Raw genomic sequence first — 21,895 nt, 5'->3', positions numbered from 1 at the left:
AGCATCAAGAGTAATTTCAGATAATCAATTGTAATATTGTTAAAATGTACGTATCTAAAAATAAATATTACCTAAGACCACGAATCTTCCCTTAATCTGATGGATGCTCAGGGCAAGATCTATTTACTTCAAACCATTCATCTATGCAGCTGTCAGATGGAAGACAAAAATGAAAGCAATTAACATGAATATCCCAGTAATGCTTCACAATAAGAAATGCACATTAACTGGTTTCTCATGATTTCTATGTACAGTGGGATTTTACATTAACAAAGAAATACATGTATATACACACATGCATGTACACGCTCTACATTTTTATATGTTCACAAACAAAAAAAGGAATACTTCATCATTCACTGAAAATTTAATAACTCCAAACCACAGCTGTAGTTGAGTATTAAGCACTGCTGAACAACTAAATATCTTAAATGTTAAAATCTGTTAGGAAAGCATTTCACAAATTGTTAGCCAGCTTTTATACACGTTACTTTACTACTAACACCATCATCTTGTTTACATCATTCACTGACATCGTACACATCATAATTACAGACAGTAGTGAAAACAATTATGAAACAGTTTTAAAAAGCACTCCCTCTTAAGCCTAATGGCATTAGACAAGGCTGTTATTACTAAAGTATGTGCAATCCAAGCTCTATAGCTGTGATGTCCACTTCTACAGAAATGATTTTTGCCTTCTTTTCATGTAAGTGGGAGAAGCTAATTGGGGAAAATGCTGAAAGATGTCACTTAAAAATCATCTTTAGTGTGGTTACTGCTTGGCTTTTGTTTGTATGAATTGCAAAAAGCAACCAAATTTTAGTGAAGTTACTCTACAAATGCAACTTCTAGGTATGCACCATGAGGAATACTTGCCCTTTATGATATATGCAGAGGCAAGGCAGCCGTGCTATAGTATCTCCCTGCTGCAGCTCTTCCAGGCATATTGCACACTCCCCAGTATCTTTACTCAGCACATCCTCTGAAGAAAGAGAACAAAGTTGAGCAGTCAAAAAGCAGGCTACCACAAGCAAAACATTCTTTGTTCGGAACATCAAGGGCAGCTACAGAAGATAGTTCTTGTCCTGCAGAAAGAGCTGTCAAGGTGAGGTTGGGTCACGCATGCCATACGACAGAAGATTCCTGATGAGAGACATCTCAACAGCTCAAACTGAAATATGTTTATGGTTCAGTATCTTGCTTGAACACAGCCATAGCTCAAAATGAAGTCCTGCAGGAAGACAACCACACAGACAGGATGGGTAGCGACAATCAGCAGTCAGTAATCCTTGGGGGTTTATACACTCCCAGCAGATGGACATCCCACCACAGACTGCTCTGATCCAAGCTGGGAAACCTGAGCTCTGAGCCAGGCAGTTGCTACATATGCAAGCTGTGCTGCTGACCCCAGGAGCTTAACACTGGGAAAAGTTGGTACCATCATCCAGATGGCACCTACTGACTCCAGGACTTTGAGGATCCATTCTGGAGGGGTTTTTTGCTTAGCCGTCCCCTCCTCTGCACATTCAGTTGTCTTGATGGAGGCTAAGTCCAAGCCTGAATATTTCTCCAGACAAGACACTGCAGTTAATTAAGTAGGTACAGATCTTATTAACTTCCTCCTTCTAAACACTTGGCCTATCATTTGCTTTCTTCTGCTCTCCTACTCATCTCTCTTCTACACCTCTGCCTTCCTCTAACTTTAACCAGCCGCTCCAGGACTTGTATTCCGTACCTTCAACCTGAAGGTTCTAAATTCCTGAAGTTACTTATTTTTTTGCATAATTACCAAATCCCATAAGAAATCAGGAGACAGTATGTTACTAAGAATGCATAGGAATTGGCTTTCAAATAGAAGTTTCTGAGAAAATACATTATTTTTAATAAAAACCTTCTCTCTTGGACACTGCTCTTAGCCAGCATATAGGATGCAGAATTCAGTCTTGGCACAGTACAAAGCAGGAAACGACATAAGGCCCCGTTTACCAGAAGCAGGTTAGAAGCAACCTCACACACTGCACAGCTATCAGAAAGGGGCCACGCAGCAGCCAGCAATCCCTGGCAGATCAGAAAGGTGCACACTTGGCTAAAGTGGAGACCACATGTTCAAATTTCTGCAGCTTAAACAGAAGAGCCTAAAGGGATTCTTCATGAGGACTATGATTTCCTGGTACGACTGAGAAACCATCAGTTCTAAGCTATGCTCTCAGTGTCTCCTGTACTCATCACTATGGCATTCCAAACACACAAAATGACAACTAAAAAGCCATCACTGTGGGAATAAGTGAGAAGATGTATGAAATCAGGTCTACTGCGTTCCTCTAGGAACTGTAGTAATTTACCTTGCAAGTGCTTGGGTTTCTAGAAGAGTACTCATTTCATGCTAATCTTCATTGGTTATGCTTAAAAATACTGTGTAATGCCATGTGTCTACATGGGCATCTTCATGGAGATATGTGAAATACCCCTACGAAACTAATAAGCAATACACACACTACAGTGAAGAGAATTTTTTTAAAAATGTATTTCACAAATGGTAATGTTATTTGCAGGCATCATTTTAAGAAATTGCTTCTGTTTTTGTAAATATTACAAGACATAAGGATTCAAGAACTGAAGAAGGAAAGCCATCTAAAACAATGCAAAAGCTCTTAAAAATTCATCTGTTGTTATAAAATCCCAACCTGCCCAGAAGAGCACCCTCTTAATAAATACTTCCGTGACTATTATACTGTATGAGAACATATTTTATCTGACACCAGGAGACAAAGACTGTAGAGACAGCACAGTCCTGTTCCAACAGAGATACAAATCTCTGCCTGACGCTCTCAGACACTATCCTTAGAACACCTGTTTGCACAAATACTCAGCCAAAAGTCCTACAAGCAGATTGACTCTTCCCACAGCTGGGTCACTGGAAGAAGTGCCATTAATAATGCAAGCATATATCATACACATGCTTAATAAAAGTCAAATTTCCAAAGTTATTTTTAATCAGATTAGCAACTGGTACCCAAAATAAAATGGCACTGAGGTTCCTTCAGTGGATTAATTCCCAGGCTCCCTTCCCCAGCACTCTCAAGAGGGAAGCATTTAGTCAAGCCTTGATGACAAAAATTAAAATGCTGTCCAGTAAAAATATAATAAAAAAACATTTCTGTGACCTGCTTTCACATTATTCTCTACTGTACACGATCTGGCTTGTCACGTGTTCCACAGACTTTACAGCACATGGCTCAGAACTCCTGCTGAGTGTTTTAACACGACTTTGCACCTTTTAGCTAATACCAGGGCAAGATGCCAATTTAAACATCTTTATCTCCCGCCAGCCCTGGTGTGTCTGAGACTCCCTTTCTTTCCTCCAGGGCTCCCATAATCTCTCTCCCCAGATGCTGTTGCTCTCTCTCTAACCAATACCAGTCCTACCACCCAAGCCCCAGGCAAACACCTTGCCTCCCTGCCTTCAGCCAGGGCTTTCCCCCGGAATGCAGTGGTCAGTGCAGGCCACGCTTGGCCCAGCCATGCCAGGAGCAGCTGCTTGAAGGCTGACACGACTGCTGAATGTGGCCTTGGGAACGCAGAAAAGACTGTTAGCAGGATTCAATACTTTTATTCCTCTTAAACACCGAGTTAGCACTTCGCATTTCTTCCATTACCTTGTGAATGCTAACAGGCTCTCATGCAGGAGGAAAGACAAGTAGTAAAGAAACTGGTACAAAATAGCTGCTATAAATGCCGAAGCACAATTTGGTACTGCTCACCAAAAGAAAAGAAGAGAGGATGTAACGTAAGGAAAAAAAAAGAAAAAACCACTATTGAGGTTTCAACAATACTTATAACGTTCTTATCGGTGTATTACCTAAATGGAAGTGGGAAGCGGAAATAAGCAGAGGCCACATTTTTCCATTTCGCCCACACGTGCATGCATACACAAACACTCACCACACACCCACATCCATCTGCCTTGCACCAAACAGAAGGTAAACACTCCTCCACCTTCCAGCCATTGCAACAAGCACTTGCTAGCTGAAGACTGGTATAAAGATGAACTCTGGCAGAAGAACACAGTATTTTCCTCCTGCGTCTGCACAAATACTTTTCCTCCTCTATCCCTGCTTAATACTACTAATATTTTAACTTCTGGATGTCAGTAATTTTTTCTCCTAGAATCCTGCTTCTGTCTCTACTGAAAAATAACCTGTATCCATTTGTGCTTTGATAGCAAGATAAGTGGTACTGAAATAAAATACAATCATCCTGGCCGTGTTGCATATCAACTTGATTAAATACATTTTCTAGAACTTTTCAGAAATATATACACTAACTATCAGCTGCCAACTCAGCCCTGGTTAAAATTATAGGTAATGCCTGTGATGAAACAGCCTGCCTTTAAACTGAGCACTGTGAGAGCACATACAATACATACCCTATGGATGAAGTCATTACAATCTGTGCTCCTGCTATTGTTTTTAAATACAGAGACTCAGAAAAAATGTAGCAAATCACAAAGGCTGCATTTGGATAACTATCACCTTACAGCTGCAGTATTTCATTTCTCTCTAGGCATCCCGTGCAACACAAATCAGAAAGATCTTCCATTTAATCCCATGTGACTTTTAAATATACACTTTTTTCTAAGACTTAAAAACTGAAGTTGTCACCGCAGCTAGCTTACCAGTGAAGAAGACACTAAAGTGCACTCTCTCATGAATATGACTAAAACTTTTTGAAATACACCTTCTGAACAGTAACTAATCAGCATGAAAACTGGCAAAACAAGAGCCTTAAGTTGAAAAATACTGATCAAACTTAAGTAGTACACATTACCACGTATGTGTTATATATTCATTCATTTTCATTATTGATTAGTCAGTTAAGTACTAAATATTTATTTTTTATAAAGGTAAACACCTTTATAAAGGTATACATCAAGCTTTAGATGTCCCGAATCAATGTTTTTCACTTATTTTGCCCAAAATACCTTACTCTGTTTTTTCTTTATGCAGGGCACGTTTCTTTGAGGCAGCTCAGGAACTGTCTTTACTACTTCATATTGGCTGCAAACAAAAGCCTTCTCTCCTAGTCCATCCCCAGCACTGTTAAAGCCAGACGTTTCTTTGACCCCTGATTCAGCATTCTGCAGCTAGGGATCGTTCTTGGATGACCAGATCAGTCCTCTTCTGCTGGCCAAAAATTGAGGCAGAAAGATTCTCTGAAGAACAGCTGATTTATACAGCTCAACAGGCCCTCGATGATCATGCAGTTGTCACTGCAGAAGATGCTGATTTTTTATCTCTCAGCTTTCCAAGCTACAGGGTCCACCAGCACATTTAGTGAGGCACAGCTGAAGCTGTTGGCTTGGCTCACCTATGAAGCCTGTTCTTTGCAGCCATAAGTTACAGTCTGCACTGCCTTCAGCAAGAAACACGTCTTCAGAAGAATTGCTGGGTTCCTGAGCAGAAACACTTCTTACACATCTAATACAAACAACCCCCTGTAGCTCAGAAGACCAGTGCCCTCCCCGGAGCCTCAGCTAAGTGATTTTCAGGATTCACCAGCACTAGAAAGAGTAGCACATGAAAATTCAGAATCCAGCTTTTCTGAATAACTTGAAGTAAGCTGCTTCTTATTCCACTAGATAAAATAATAATATCCCCATGCTACTCAACTACATAAACACTGCCACTTTCCATTCATTTCCAACAAACACAACCTCAAATACCACTGCACTACTTGCCAATTTGAAAACACCTTCTGTACTACAACGCATAAAAAAAATAATCTCTCTAAAGACAGCTACAGAAAATGTGGCATTACCTCAAGTACCAACAAAACCTTTGGTGGGTTTGGGAGTAGGGAGATGTTTGGCATCTCTCTCTTCACTGCTAGCAACGTGGCAGCTTGTTACAATTTCCTATGTTAAGTCCAAAAGTTACCACTGTTTGCCCTTTGTCTCTCAGCTTCTCAGTAGTGGTCCAAGACTAAGTTAACTATACACAAAAAGCCATCCATCGTGAAAGACTTCCTGAACAAACACAAACTTTGGCCCCCCCCTCTCCTAAAACACAAACATTGTACTGAGGCAGCAACACACACAAAAAGGAGGAAAGTGAAAGTCACAAGAAAAATATTTGGAACAGAGTAAGGGCTAATTTGCAATATTCCTATCACAAACACCTCACTGAGCTACAAGGAGGTAGCTGGAGAAGTTCCACTGCTTCTCAGCTAAACCCAACATTTTAGGAATTAGATTTCGATTTTTCTGCAACACTTTCAGCTTTCAGAAGCCAATCCCAAGAAATAACTAGATTCTTCCTGTTCAATTAGATAAGGATCAGTGTGTGTGATAGTTAAAAGTATTTACCTCTCAGTGAACAATGATGAAAACGTAATAGACACATGTTCTATTCATCCTGCTTCCCAGAAAGTCTGTATAATTTTAGCTACCTTGATACAATTCACATCAGGTGTATTAAATAATAGAGAGGAAAGGTATTTGTAGGCACTCAGGGAAGCAGTCCTTTGGTAAAGAAGTTTACCTCAGTGGCCACAATGTAAATCTACCTCCAACTTTAAGCTATGCTGTCTCAGTAGAAGATACAATATGGCAAAAAACTTTCAGGTCACATAATATGGCCATTACACAACATCCAATTAACATTCTCATGTTTACATCCAAAGACTCAGAATGGAGAGCCAGGCTTTGATAAAAGGCCAAGCAGTCTGGGAAACAAAACCGCTCAGCTCCAAACAGCAACATCCACAGACAGTCAATCCTATGCTAAATTGATCAGCTTATCAGCTTTCTCAAATCATATTTATGCATCTCCTAAAGAGTACTGTGGTGAAATAACTACTCACACAAGCTAGGTTTTATTAGCCCAGCTGGACACTCCATTTGGAAATGCCTTGTGCTCCTGTCTTTTAGATTAATTGCCACAGTGACTATGTATTTCCAATATGATTTAAGATTTGCTTAGCAGACAATTATCTGATTGAATCTGAGAGAGATGCTTGAAAACGCAGTCTTTCCAACTTCTATTTAATCAGTCTGCTTGCAATTAAAATGCCCTTGAACATTAAATCATTCCAGGATGATTAAACAACTTTCTCCTCTTGCAAAGACTTCTAATGACAAGTTCTGTTCACCACATTTCTAAGTACCATGTTACACTTTCAAATTCTTGTCTAGATACGAGCATCTCTTTGCAATAGAACCAGAAACATCCTTGTATTCCAGAATATGATGTAAAGAGATTCTGTGCTGGACCTATCCATTCTATACTGTCCCCATTCCAGCTTAACTGGTGCAGTTACACTTTGAGTGACTCAAGGGTTAACTTCTTGAACAGCCTTCCTTGGAATGATGCGTTTGTCTCAAGGCTTCTCTCTTCCCTTCAGAAACACTAACCCTGAGAGATAAAAACACTTCTAAATATTTTCCAATCTGTAGGGGACCACATGAAAAAGCCTTGAATGCTGCAGCACCAAAGTAGAGCCCCGAGCCCAACCCCGTCACGAATGGTGTACCCAAGCACCTACCAGTCTGGAGCAACTGAAACAAACACTTCATTATTGCAGTTCGTGGAATAAAAATAAGCTGTTTTCCTTCTTTCCTTTTTTCTTTTTTTTTTAAATCAACATCACAATCTCTCAAGCATTAATCTTGAATGTCAGGAGTTAAATAAAAACTAGCAAACCTACAAGAAATGCAATGGCAGCAAAATAAAGAGTCCGTAGGAAAAAAAAAAAAGAAAACCTGTAAGGAACTATCACTGGGGGAATACCTCCTTCTCCTTGCTCCATTGCGAAAGAATGATTTACACTTCTCGAGGCTGAGTTTACCATCAAAGAGGATCTTGTACCACAGATATGCTACAAAAGGAGGAGTGGCTGAGTAAGGGGCCAGAGGCAACCAGCACGTATTGCTGACAGACAAAGTCTGCAGCAGTTGGGATTTTCTTACAGAGATGGGAGTTAGGTTGGATGAATTCAACTTAGAGAAGTGAAGTAGAAAGAACTATGGCCACAGAATCCATACATGTACATCTTTTGGGGGGGGCTACACAGTGCTTCTTATCTTTGAAAAATAAATCAAAACATTTAGAGGCTGTTTACATGACTATTTATACAAGCAGTAAGAAACTGCTATGACAGATACAAAATTAAGGTCCAATGAGAACTTGGGATCACAATCCAGAGACCGAAAGTGGCTGAACCATGTGGTTTCTCCCAGAGCAAGAAGTAATACAAGAGAATTTTGAAGCGTAGTTTGCCTTGTGCAGCAAATATAACTTACTTAGCAAAGTTAGTAAGAACAAAAAACAACCAACCAACCAAACAAAAACCACAAGAAACAACCAGTCATAAAACTCACAGCAATTGTTATCTCCAGAAGCATCTTATCGCAGTAAATCACTTGGAAATCTGATAGAACGAGGAAAAGATACTACTGTAGTCAGAGGAGGGGGAAGAATTCCTTTCACAGGCCTTGCAGAGACTGTTACCTGCAAATAGCTTTATGGTCAGAATGAAGACTTAACTACTACACTGTATTCTATTAAAGCAAGTAATTTTGCCAGTCAAGCGTGGATGGTATTACCAACAACGTTCACAAAGACTAGGAGAGAGAAAGAGAGTGCAGATGTGGTGAAATACATATAACAGAATATGACTGACTCTGATCAAGATAAAGTAAAGGTCTGAACTGACAGATATCTGGCAAATATAAGATGTTGCTGTGACTGTACACAAGGATTCCCACCAAGGTTAGAAATCCCTCTATTTTTGGAAGCTTAAATGACTTTAAGCTTATTTTTCCCCAACACGAAAGGAGACCAAAATGATCACAGAAGTGAGTTCTTTCAAAAAGCAGGGCTCCAAGCATTAACTATCACTGAAACCATGGCTAGAAGACAAAAGAAAAATGTAAATCATTACCAAGCAATTAGGAACTTTCATTCTAGTAATGGTCTGTAAGAAAATGAGAGTGTTGATGGGGACCTGCTGGCTTACCAAAAGTTACTTATGAGAATTCTTATTTACCACAGCGTAGAGAAAGCAGGCAGATTAGAAACCTGTATGGAAGAAAACAATATGGGAAACAGTGTCCTCAAAGAGCATAAGGAGAGAGGAAACAAAGGCCAGCTACAGTTAGCCATCCTTCTACTCCAGGCAACGCTGTTACTTTAATACAACCTTTTTTTTTTTAAAGTTGACTGTATGATATGCTTCAGTGCTTTTGTTTCTTTTTCAGGCCCTTTCCTCTCTTCCTACAGGTACCCTGAGCATACTGAGTTTTCCCAGGTCTTTTTAACAGTGGCCAAATAACTGACTCATCTCTTTACAGGCTTAGAACAGAGTTTGCTTTGATCTGATGTAAAACGAATGCATAGAGAGCATTAACAAAGATGCCATGAAGGCTGAAGCCATGAGACAAAGAGCAAAACTACAAAAGGGGAGAAAAAAAACAGGTGTGTCTGACTAAGATGCTATTCTTAGAGCAGATATGATGAGTACCATACAATGAAAATTCTGGTGCCAAAACTTAGTGGATATAAATTCTGGCTTATTAATGCTAGTGCCAGGTGTTAGGCCAACAGGGTGCCCCTCCCAGCAGAATCCAGATCTCTTTTCTCCAAGCAAAAATTGCACGTTTGGTGTCAATGTACACATACAGGACATAATACAATCACTGCCTGATTTTTAATTTGTCTTCCTTTCCTGTTCACAGCAGCCAGACTGCTTCTACAGGCTATTCCTACTTTATATTAGATCTGTTTTACTACAAAGATGGATCCCCAAACATGGCTGAACACAAAAATTTCTGATAATTAAAATTGAGTCAGAGTTTTCAGAGTAATTTCAAATTTTCTGCTATACACTAACCCATAATTCAGTATTATAATTTATTCCAGCAAGCATGGATGGGTGCATCAGGCACAGTATTGCTAACTAGTCAAGGGAAGCGGTTGTCTGTGTTGCAGCTTGCTAGAAATATCTCTTAAATCTCTGCTTAATTTTTTCTCCCTTCCACTCTTTCTTAGCATCTTTGTTAGCTATAAGGGTCAATTGTACCCAGGGTGGTGCATCAGGCCCAGCAATGCCAGCCGGGCAAAGAAAGGGATTGTGCTACTGCTCTGCACTGGTGAAGCCTCACTGTGAGCACTGCATGCAGGTTTGGACACCACAACATAAGAAGGACGTAAAACTATTACAGAACATCAAGACAGCTGGGTTGGGAATGGGGAACTCTCAACCCTTCTGGAACACACTTGCTACCATCTCATCAAAGGGACCCCATGCATGGGATGAAGAGGAGACTAGAACCCCTGCCAATCCCTGTGACCAAGAGGAAGCTATTCTCTCTTGCAAGCAAAATGGCATGGGATGCTATCCCAGGAAAGGGGCCCTCAATACTCCCACTCTTCCTCTTTCTTCAAAACTAGCACAACTTTCAAGCCACGAACATCTCACTGCCAACACAACTGGTTTTTTTTGTCACCATGGGGCACTATTAAATCACACTGTCACAAGCCATCTTCTGTTCTGAACACTATAAATAGGGAGACTCTGCGGCTGGAACATCAGTCACTGAGTAGCTAAGGACTCTGAAAATAAAATTACCTGGACAAAGGAGGGCTACTTCTAGAGTGTTAGCTTATCCTTGCGTGGGACATGTTGAGGAGGTTCTTCAAATGAGGGAGGATGTATCCTCCTCCTCCCATCAAGAAGTGGCACCTTCTGGGAGGAGCAGAGATGCGAAGCCCAGTGACATTAACCTCCCCAAGAGTGACATACTTGCCCTCAGATGTGGATCCATCTTCAGAAGAACAGCAGCAGAGGGAAGTGGATTCATCTCCATCAGCACTCAGCAGACACCAAAGCACCACTCCTTGCAAGAGGCAGCAACCCATAAGCCTCTACACCTTCCCCTAGACAGCTCTCACTATTCCAGTGGTGAACATCCTAAAATTTTAACATAAGCTGGAGAACTCCAACTCCAGGGTACTTCCCACAAGCTCACAAGAATCACTTATTTCCTAGCAATAATAATATTCAGTAATACAATCTGATTAACACAGGAGTCAATTTTAAAAAAAGATGACCCCAAAAGACAGTTATCTACCACCATTTTAAAGGTTTTCTTCCTCTCATTGTTTTTAAATAGACAGGCTATCAAAGCTACTAGACGCTGTTACGACAACATGGTATATTAGCTAATAGAGGCATAGATCAAAACAGACTCACTTGGAACTGGAGGGAAAAAAAGATAAAAGCATCAACCAAACAATTCCTTACCACCTCTTCCTTCCCCCAGACAAGTAAACATTGCCTATAGGCTAACAAATTATCATTAGATACTAAATTATTAGTTAGTTATATGAAGGGAACCTACTATCTAATGTTATCTATAAAAGCTACCTGAATCTATTATCAATAAAGTTTTTCCTGTTTCAGCTGTGTGGTAGAATTGGGTTATTTCTGCAGCTGCACAAATCTGTGGCCACGTGAGACAAAGTTACACAAACTTTAGAGAGCAAGGAGGTTCCTCCAGGGAGATGTACAGTAGCCTACTATCCTAGGTAGGCTAGTTTACTACTTGGCAGCTATGTCGGTATACAGTCAATGTAATCACTGTCAGTAGAGAATTTACAAGCTGGTCTAGAATCACTGCATTTCACTACGAATGCTTAAAAAGCAAGTACATTTTTCTCCTATGTAAGCAGTGATCATCTCCAACTCAGACTTGAGAGCACTCTGTGACAATTAGAGTTTTCATGCAGCTGTTTTGGAAGAGTTAGACTTACTCTACCACTGGACACCCTCACCCCTTTCCCCCCCTACTACAAAAAACTGTACTGACTTCTTTTATCACTGATGTTTTGAGTCTGTATGTCAGAAGTGCAAGACAATTTAAATGATCAAAGGGTAGCAAGTTTTAAAGCAAGATTTTAATCTAAAGGGAAAATCAAACAGAAGCCCTTACAAATGGCATTTCAGGCTCTGTTTTCAATTGATCTGCCCTTGGGGCCATTTTTGAGCAAGAGGGAGTGCTGCTCATTGCTTTGTATGTCTTTAGGGGGAAAAAAAAAAAAAAAAAAGGCTGCATAATCGGTTCTAGTTCCTGCAAAACAGTAAGGAATCTGGGAAAGAAAATACAATGGGATTCCTAAACAGATCACTCCATAAGATGCAGTTTGGCATTTATTTTTTAGAGCTTAAGATTTTGAGTACTTATATTTCAACATCCAGTCAATGAAAGTTATTCTCTACAGTGAGGAAAAGATGTTTACTTTCAAGAGCATTGTTCCTGCAGAGCAATTAAAGAAAAAAAGAGGAGTAAAATCACAAGGATTTAGAGATATCAGATTTACAAACTGCAGAATTACCATTCAAAACAAGGAACATTATTTTCCCTGAAGCTAAATTCCCAGCAGTCACAAGACTGCAGCAGTTGCAGACACGATTTATGACATCCTCCAAATGACCTCTCAAAGCTAAAGACTGATTAAGTGTAAGACATGGAAGGTAGCTCCTATCTGCCTGGATCACATGCTGCACAGTCACAGCACAGTGAGCATTTGCTACTGAGCTAACAAAACTGCTCCTTAGCTTTCTGCTGTGTGCAGCACTGCACTGCCATTGTATAACACCCGAAGCACAATGACATACAGTAGAATATATCAAGTCCTCTTCTAACCTGATCTGAATCACTTCTTTCTTTACATGCAGCTGTTCTTTGCAGCACTGGTTCACAGGTGTATCTATAATTTTCTGGGACATGAACTGTCACTTGACTTAAGCAGCACTGTCAGTACCAAAGCAAGACAACAGCAGTATCTGAAATTAGGAGTAGTTTGTAAGGAAAAGAAACAACTTGAGCTATTCAGAGCATGAATGATTCCATTTTCAGAAATGGGCTTTTCTATAGTTGTCAAAAGCTCTACTGTATTTATTCAGTGCTGCATTGAAAACATTCCCATGGCATATGTATGCATTTTTATAAAGGCAACTTCAATCTCCTGAGAAAAACTTGTCATCTCACTCTCAAGAGCTGAAGTATGAGGTGACATTATGTTGGCCAAGAGTGATTTGTGATGGCTCCATCACAAGAAGCACTGTCTAGATTTACACCTGGCTCAAAGGCAAATGCGCACAGAATCACCCAACAAATACCCTTCTCCCCAAAGGTTCATTAAAAATAGTCAGTAGCATTCTATACTTTTCTCCAATTTGTCTTAAGATGAATGGATGCAATGTCTGATGTCCTGAAGTTGTACATTCCTCCGTAGGATGCAAGTGTGTTAACTTGAATTCATTACAGTCAAGAAAATTTATTGTAATCTACTAAGCATTCCCAAAATGTACCAGTGATAGCTACTTTACAAAACTATGCTTCCTATTTTTCTTACATGAACAGTAAGCTAATGAGCTATGTTGATATTTAAACCACCACCACTAAGCCTCCACGATTGTATCTTAGCAAGATAAATGGGGTAGCCTGCAGTTCTGAGAACTGCTGTTCCAGATATTTGAGGCACTTCTCTCACAGTTGCACTGTGTTCCACTTTTGGGAGCTTTCTTCACAGCCACGCCATTAAAAATACACAATTTACCTTTCTTTCCTTATGTCAAAGAGTTGAAAGTTTTGGGGTCTGGAGGAAAGGTTAGAGACTGCAGCTCTGAAAATGCTCCAATTCCATACTATCAAAGACTGACCCAATTCACCCACCGAGGCTGAAATGGGGTCACAGAAGCAGGTCCCACCTCCTTTAGCAGGTAGATCCACAGTGCAACTTGAGTGTGACCTTGCTTTTCTTCACAGCTTAATCCAAGGCCCACAAAGTGAAAAACAGTGGAAGTTTCCTCCTTGCTGAAAAGGTAAACAATTCCCAAACAGAGGAAGTACAAAGTAATCAATATACTTTGATCAAGATCTTCAAAAACAAGTTTCTTTCTTGAAACCGTAACATTTGCAAGACAATTATGAGGTCTGAGCTGATGTTACACCCATTCACAGAATAACAGCTGTGTTTGAGATTAAAGTTTTATTTTACTATAACAATGCTCTTCTACTGTCATTATACTGCACAAAATCTTGAAGTTCAACAGATGTTTAACAGTTCTAATTATTTTAAGGAAATGCATTAGAAAACAGTTGTAAAGCATTAGGGGAACTGAATGAGGCTCCTACATAATCAGGAGGGTTTTAATGAGTACACATGATCAAAACAGAAATAAATTTTAACTGCAGACACAGGCTAAGTGTCTGTTCATGTCCTACTGTGCAGAGTGTGCTCTTTGCCTATCACAACACAACCCCAAGGACAGAGTGCAGAATCTCCTAGGGCAAAATAAGAAGCTAGAAACACTAGGCCAAGGATATTTCTCAACTCCAGAACGGAAGAACTGAAAAGTTCTAAGGAGAATTCTAAATCTCAGAATGAAAGAACTGCTTTGCCTTGGTATTATTCTGCACTGCTCTGCTGAAAGTCTAGTCCTATTAAAGGATGAGGACAAGGAGGATGGCTTAAGCTTTTCCAGGCAGACTGGCACCATGCCCTTTTGCAAGGTCTCTTAGGGTATGGTCTCATACCCTGAGAATCCTGACAGGGACATGAACTTGAAGTTGGTAATTCTTATTTTCTTCAGACTGATGTTTTCAGAGCATCAGGAGAGAGCGCTGCTGGGTAAAATACCCTCTTTTTTTTTCAGCACAGATGTAACCAAGGAAAAGACATCACTGCAGAGGCTGAACTACCAGAATCACAGATCTCAGTGATTCAAATGCTAAGTTAAGGTGCAATCTTTCTCTTCCCTTCTGAAGAGAAGCTGATACTGAGCAGTATCAGCTGAGTAAGTTGAAAACTCAGAGGTTTTGAAACAGCCACAAATCCAAAACCAATACAACTCGTGATAGAAAAAACAAAGTCTAATTCCCAAAGAATATTTGAAAAAATACTTGTATTTAGTTCGTTGGATGATTTATGGCAATCTCTCATTGATCATAATGCATATGCTATAGTTGTCATGTAGACACTGATAACTTCTGTAACAAGATCATTGCTCTGGCAGATGCCAATTCAGGATTATGAAACTCACTCACACGCAGGCCTCAAACATCAAACAGTACTATCATTCCTCTTTTAAACTGTTTTAGAATTAGCTGTATTTACATCCCTCATAAGAAAGCCCTGCTAACCTAAAAGAAAAATTGCAAAGCAGTTACCTTGGGTCATGAAAAATCCTCCAGCAGCTTGTGCAATGGATGTCTTAACATTCCCTAAAATCAGACTAGTGCACGTTTTTTCTCCTGAACAAAAACCCTGATAAGTACACTGGCTGCTAATCAGACCCACTGCCATATTTGAATTAAACACAGAGCAGCCTGAGAGAAAGCAGCGCTGATGCCAAGCAGCTCTACCCTGAGCACACGGCTCTAAGGAGGCCCGCTGAGAAAGTTTCCAGTAGAACAACGTTCCGATGCAAAGTGCTGACTCGATGAAACCCAAAATATTCCACAGGAATGTGCTAATTCAATGAAAACTTTTGAGAGAGGAGAGGCCGGCTGGCCGTGCAGCCAAGGAGGCAGGGAGCTGACTGGCTCTCCCAGCTCCCGGGGTCACTGGCTTCCCTAGCTGGCAGGCTGCCAGCCTGCTAGTCCCTGCTGGCAGAGAGGCCCTTTAATAATAATAAAGTCTTACAAAGTGTCCTGAGAACCAAACAAAGGCATTTCAAAAAGACAAACAGAATTACTTCAGACAGAACCAGCTGCAAGGTTTCTTCAAAAGGATTCAGCAGCGTTAGTTGCAGGACAGCTAAAACTAGCTTGCTTTAAGCCACCAGCAGCCCTCTCACTTAGGTCTTCTCATTTTTAAATGTCTTCCAATGGAAAAGAGTACCCATACTGTAAATAGACAAAGCTATAATTGCATTCAAAACATACTCTTCACCAGGTAAGTCTAATCACCTGCCTCTCAGCAGCTGGAATTGATGCAATTGATGCACAGAGGTCAAGGCAAGTTAATTCCAAAGCACTGAGCGTTACTCAAGCAAACAGTTCTGCCAGGCCAAGAGGGCTCTCCATGAGCAGCATCTCTGAGAGAGTTGCCTCCAGGTGGGCCCTGCACTTCACTCACCGCTGCAGACAAGAAAGAGAAGACAGGCCTGGAGAAGTTGTATGGCTGTGTATGATGTTAGCAATTGTTTTCAACAGAATCCCTCCCACCCCCAAACACACACACAAAGCAAACAAACTCGACAAAAGGAACAGGTCAACTAGCAAGTAATCCACTTTCTCCATAAAAGTGGCTTCTAGCAACCTGTGGCTAGCCAGCACACAGAACCTATTTGGGCTCCTCAGGAGCTCAGCAAAAAGCACTATGAAGAGGATTCTTAATGGCTAAAGACTGTCTTAAACAGCCTTGCTTTAACACTAACCACCACAATGTTTTCACACAATTCAACCCATGTAAACAGCTTTTGTATCAGAACAACAATATACTGGTCTGAGCACCACAAGTAGTTTAAGAGATACTTGGAACAAAGTTCCACAGAAAAAAAGAGTGCTTAGTACATGTCAAATTGAGGAATCAATGAGATCTCTATTAGAGAGAAGTCGCGTGATTTTAAAAGAAGGCCAATAAAATGTACTGATTTATTTATATGAAAATCAAAACAACTTCCAGCATAGAACTAGGACAAATTTGTGACCACTCTTTCAGAAAACATGTGAAAAAATCAGCCAGCTGCCACAAACTGCTGTTCACTGGCTCTTCCTGTGGCCAAAAGCAAAACACAAAGGTAGCTCAGAAAGTAATGAGAAATAGCCTGCAAGGACTTGTTTCTTTTTTTTTTTAAACTTCAAATCACAACTAAACAGACTTATGACATTTTCTGGTGAAGACCACATGCCTTAGGCTTGCATTAAAAAGAAAGAATGCCTGTCTCAAAATCACACAAGATGCACCATTTGCTCTCTGACATTTCCTAGAAAGAACGACTCATCTTCATACATTCACAGTACGAGAAAACATAACCAGTATAGAATTAGATATACACACAGTTCAATCCAACTGCCCAATTTTTAAAACATCTCCCAACCCGCAAAAGCCTAAGGCTTCCTTCAGCTACTTTCAATTCAAGATGAAGAGAGAAGAGCAAGTAAAAGAAATGTAAGTATTTCTCCTCCTAGACAGAAGCAGGAAACTATCAGCGACCAACATAAACAAATAAATTATGCCTACATGGGTCTAATTGAGTATATCCAGCAAGAGCCCAAAATAACCATGAGAAAGTAAAGCATAAAGAGATTAAGATCTCCTTTGGGAAAGAGATCAAAAGTCAATAGCAACACTTTTTCTTCTTGCAAGCAAAATTTAAGATGCCCTTTGCTTATGGCAAAAGGACAGATCCATCACTGATTTCCTTGTGCTGGCAAACAGCAAAAATACAGGAAAAAATGCCATCATTTAGGTATTCATATACAATTCTAGGCTGTAATCAGAGCAGCATTTGGTCAAGTTATCAATCTGCTAGTTAATTTTCTTTCATTATTCTCTTCAAACGGATCCCAACTATGCACCAAATTATTGAGTGATACCCAACTCTGAAGCCATATCCTTAATTTCTTTACACTGCAGTAAAATAAGCAACTTTATACTATAATTTAAGATTTAGTCTGAAGGTCCAGAAGCTAACCAACTGTAATTAAAAGGATCAATGCACACTTCTATTAAAGGTTTATGAGAATGAAACCATAATTCCAGTTAAATGTCTCTCAAACCAATTTATGTAGTTTTCCCCTTTCAAGCTTGTTTTACCACTTCCTAGAATAAGAGACTGTCCTAACTTGACAAATCACGGTTCAGATAATACCTCATACCATACTGTCCACAACTGACTTTTGTCATGTTGCAGATTATCAAGAGAATCGTGTCAGGTGCCTCTCAGAAGTTTTTATTTCTGCTCTTTTATGGAGACGGGTTATTGTTTCTTCTTCTTCTTTTTTTTTTTTTTTTTTTGACTGAGGGGACTACACAAAGATAACAAGATGGCCTCAAAGAGCTCCAATTAACTGTGCGCCAGCTGGGAGAAACAATGCAGGAAAAAAAGAGGCTGAATATGGCACCACTGTGGTACAATGGAACACAACCAACAATATCAAGAGGTTGTTATGCAATTGCTGTTTCTTTGGACAAAAATGTTCACTGGATGAATGTGCTTGCATGTACATGTAAGAAGCAGCAGAGGCAAAGGATTTCAGTCTGTCAACTTGTAATTTGTGCACATCTCATGAGCTGGATTATAGCCAGAGCTTGCTCTCTGCCAGCCTGCCTCCTCCTGCTCCATCCAAACTGACCCCAAGTGCTTTATCCCTCCCTTACTGGGCTGACTAGTCTGCTTCTCCCTTATGTTCAACATTTCTATGTACACAGTTCTCTAAAAACCTACCTTGGAAACTGTTCAGTCCAAATCTAAATGAAAACGACAACCATCACCAGCAGATCAAAAAGAAACATAACTCTCTGCTAAATTAAGCCAACCTCCTCAAATACATGTTGCAACAACAGGATAAAAAATAAATAAATCTATATTTACTTTACCTGAATACTGCACTTTGACATGGATTTCACAACTATATGATTTCAAATCATTTTTGCAGTTAATGTTTTGTTTCATTCTCCCTGATGCTTTATTGCTATTCAGACAAAGAATAAGATGGGCCAAACCACCCTTCAAGACTTATTCCAAGACAAAGTACAATGTAAGATATCATAAAAGCAAAGGAACAGGGAAGTCAATGAGTCCATAACACCGTAGGTTATTTATACATCAACTTTTTTTAGAAAGGACACTAAATGGACATTGATCAATATCTGACCTTGTGATCAAAAATGGAATAAAACACACCCAAATAGGAATAATTTTATATATTTTATGTATTTTATACATTTCAAGGAATTATTTTGAAAAAATTAACTACAGATAAAACCACACCATTTCTCAGTCAGTTGTATTAGTTACTTGAGTATCTTAATAAAAAATTATTTACACTAAGGTTTAAAATAAAGAAATAATAATCAGCTTACTTCTTTCTTACCATTGTAGGTTATCCTTGGTTTTGTCAAACACATCACGAGATGTAAATCCATTTCATCAGAAGATACAAATTTTGAACATACAGGGCACTTGAATCCTATGAAAAAAAAAGTAAGTTGAGCACACCTGGCCATGTAGCAAATGTTTACATTCAAGCCAAAATTAATAAATACTCTGCAAATATTCAAAGCCAAAAATAAAAAAATAAATCTGTCAGGTTCAAAATGAAAAGCTGACATTTCTTACATGAGTGTAATCCCCTTGATTTCCAAAAGACCTCAAAACATACTGCTGCTTTGGCAAGTGGATCTGTTGCCAATTGTTAACAAGTTACCACTTCTGGAAGGTAAAGCTTCACAGTGACTCTAAGTTCAGCTTAAGACCGAAGGAAGAGTGTAACAATCCTACTAAAACAAATTAGACACATAGGGAGCATTCAACCATTAAAGCATGTTACCTGCTTTATGGGGGGTGGGGAGGAAGGGTTGGACTAGATGAGCTCTGAATCAAGTTTCACTTTTACCAGGAATAGCATAGAACGTTTAACAAAGAATCTCTGTTTTACATCCCACCCTTTACCAGTCTGCAGCACAGGGAAAACATTCACTCAGAGGTGTCACCTCATCTACCGAATCACTAGTATTTCCTGTAGCACTGAATTTGACTTCTCCCATCCCAGCCAAGCACAACCTGGTTTAGCTTGAGAGGTCAAAGCCTGAGGCAATGCAGGATAAAGACTAATTAAGACAGTCTGGATTGTGATGCAACTGCATGAAGTATTAAGTAGTTCTGTCTTAGACTATTAATTTATGTCATTACCAAAGACAGTAGTTTTACAGTTAAGGAATAAGGCTGGCTGGCCAAGTTTTACAACCAAAAATAAAAAGTATGAGCGGTAGACTGAATTTGATCTGCCAGAAAAGTTAACACACAAGTGAGACAAAAAAGCACCCAGCAGGGATCCTGATGAATAGCAGCTGTTAAGCATACTGACAAGACAATACAGAGCAAAAATACCTACTTGAAATTAATCAAAACCCATACTCAAATTTCTTCTCTGACATTGAGGAAAAGCAGTGATACTGTAAAAGTGGCTACTGTGACTCCTACCAACATCTGCACCCATGACTGCTTCCCTATTACTTTGTCATCCCTTGCTTTTGAACTTACACTTTTGGGAGTCCACAATGAACCAATTCAGGCAAGGCTATTTAATGACTTGATGCTGCACTTTCAAGTTACTGATGTCTGGGAATTTTGATCTTTATTGTTAATTATTATTCAGATGTCAATGAAGCAACTGACCCAAAGTACTGCACTCCCTTTATCGAGACAACACTGGCTTTTGGTACAGATAATAGGAAGCAACTCAAAACAGTCAACTGGCAAAACGAGGAACTGAGCAGCAACTGAACATGTCCTCTGAAACCACTTCCTGAGATAAAACACAGCTCTGATTCTTCTCATTTTAGTTGTAAGTGGTTCACATCTACTTGTTCTTGTTTCAGTGCTGCACTTCATTTCAAATACTGCTCCTCTTTACGTACTCAATATCCCTCTCCACGCTCACACATTTACTAACACAAGTTTCAACTACAAAACAACCAATCACATATTTCGAAAAACAGGTGGAAGGGATTATTTACTTGGAGAAAGTTTTGGCAGACAAAAGATAAATGAAAAAAAAAAACAACAACCAAAAAACCCTTCAGCCACTGTGTAATCTTTCCCCAGGGCTGCAGCTCAACCTGACTAAAATCTAAATTAGTATCTTAGTCCTCCAAAGACTCAAAATCACCCATGACCATTTTGTTACATTTTTCCTCAGAAACTGACCTAGGGGTAAATTCAACTGTTATCAGCCAAATGCAGTTGATTACTTTTAAGTCTTGTCAGAGCCAAGAAAACTCCTAAGACTCATCCCTTATTCTCATTTACATGCTTCTATGTGGCATAACTGACAACTTATTCTGATGTGAAAAGCATGCAACTTCCTCATACACTGCAGACAGCCTTGCTGTGCCAGAAGGATGTGTTTGCATTACAGCAGGTTAGCAATTATGTTTATGGCTAGTTAAGCAGTGAGACAGCCACTAACAGGTTATGTCTGCTTTCTGCACAAAAACCTATGAGCTATTCCCCAAAGTCATCGGCATGTCTAAGCAGAAGCGTAGGGGCAAAGGAATATCATCAAGAGGTTTTCAGAACCACTTCTAAAGTTAATAGGTTTTTTTAAAAGGAATGCTGGTATGGAAGACTTAAATACAAAAAGAACAGTAGGGAGAGACTGAGTATATAATAACATTATTAATAATAGCAGCAGCAGCACTCATCAGTGAAAGCAATAAAGATTTTAATTTAAAACTATGCTTAAAAGTAGACAGCTGTGAAAGATCTTTCTGGCTATCCCCCTACAGTACTCAGCTGAATATGTTTTTCCTGTGCTGCGGTTTATCTGACAGCAGCTCAGCACCACACAGCCACGTGCTTTCCCCAGGCGGGATGGGAGAGAGTCACAGAGGTAGAAGTGCAAGAACTTGTGGGTTAAGATAAGAACAGTTCACTAGGTAAAGCAAAGCTGTATGTGCAAGCACATCATAACAAAGAATTTATCTGTTCCGTTCCCATGGGCAGGCAGACGTTCAGCCATCCCCAGGAAAGCTCATCTCATGTAGCTGTTTCTCAGGAAGACAAATGCAGTCATTCTGAATGTTCCTTCTTCCTCCTTTAGCTCAGCTTTTACTGCTAAGCACAAGGTGTGGAGCATCCCTTTGGCCAGTTTGGGTCA

The 21,895-nt window shown here is 39.7% G+C and overlaps 1 protein-coding gene across 1 annotated transcript in view; it reads right to left on the bottom strand.

The window, feature by feature from the left end:
• Positions 1-21,895, bottom strand: part of ZNRF2 (zinc and ring finger 2) — a 53,927-nt gene that overhangs the window by 4,480 nt on the left and 27,552 nt on the right. Inside the window, exons 2-4 of the mRNA XM_031590284.2 lie at positions 19,109-19,204; positions 880-985; positions 72-149 (exon numbers count right to left, since the gene is read on the bottom strand). Of these exons, the coding sequence (XP_031446144.2) occupies positions 92-149; positions 880-985; positions 19,109-19,204 (260 nt within the window). The 3' untranslated portion in view covers positions 72-91. The remainder of the gene's footprint in view (positions 1-71; positions 150-879; positions 986-19,108; positions 19,205-21,895) is intronic.

The sequence above is a fragment of the Phasianus colchicus genome, chromosome 6, assembly GCF_987193195.1.
Source record: "Phasianus colchicus chromosome 6, bPhaCol1.hap1.1, whole genome shotgun sequence".
Lineage (NCBI taxonomy): Eukaryota > Metazoa > Chordata > Aves > Galliformes > Phasianidae > Phasianus > Phasianus colchicus.
This window is presented reverse-complemented; position numbering and strand designations above follow the sequence as displayed.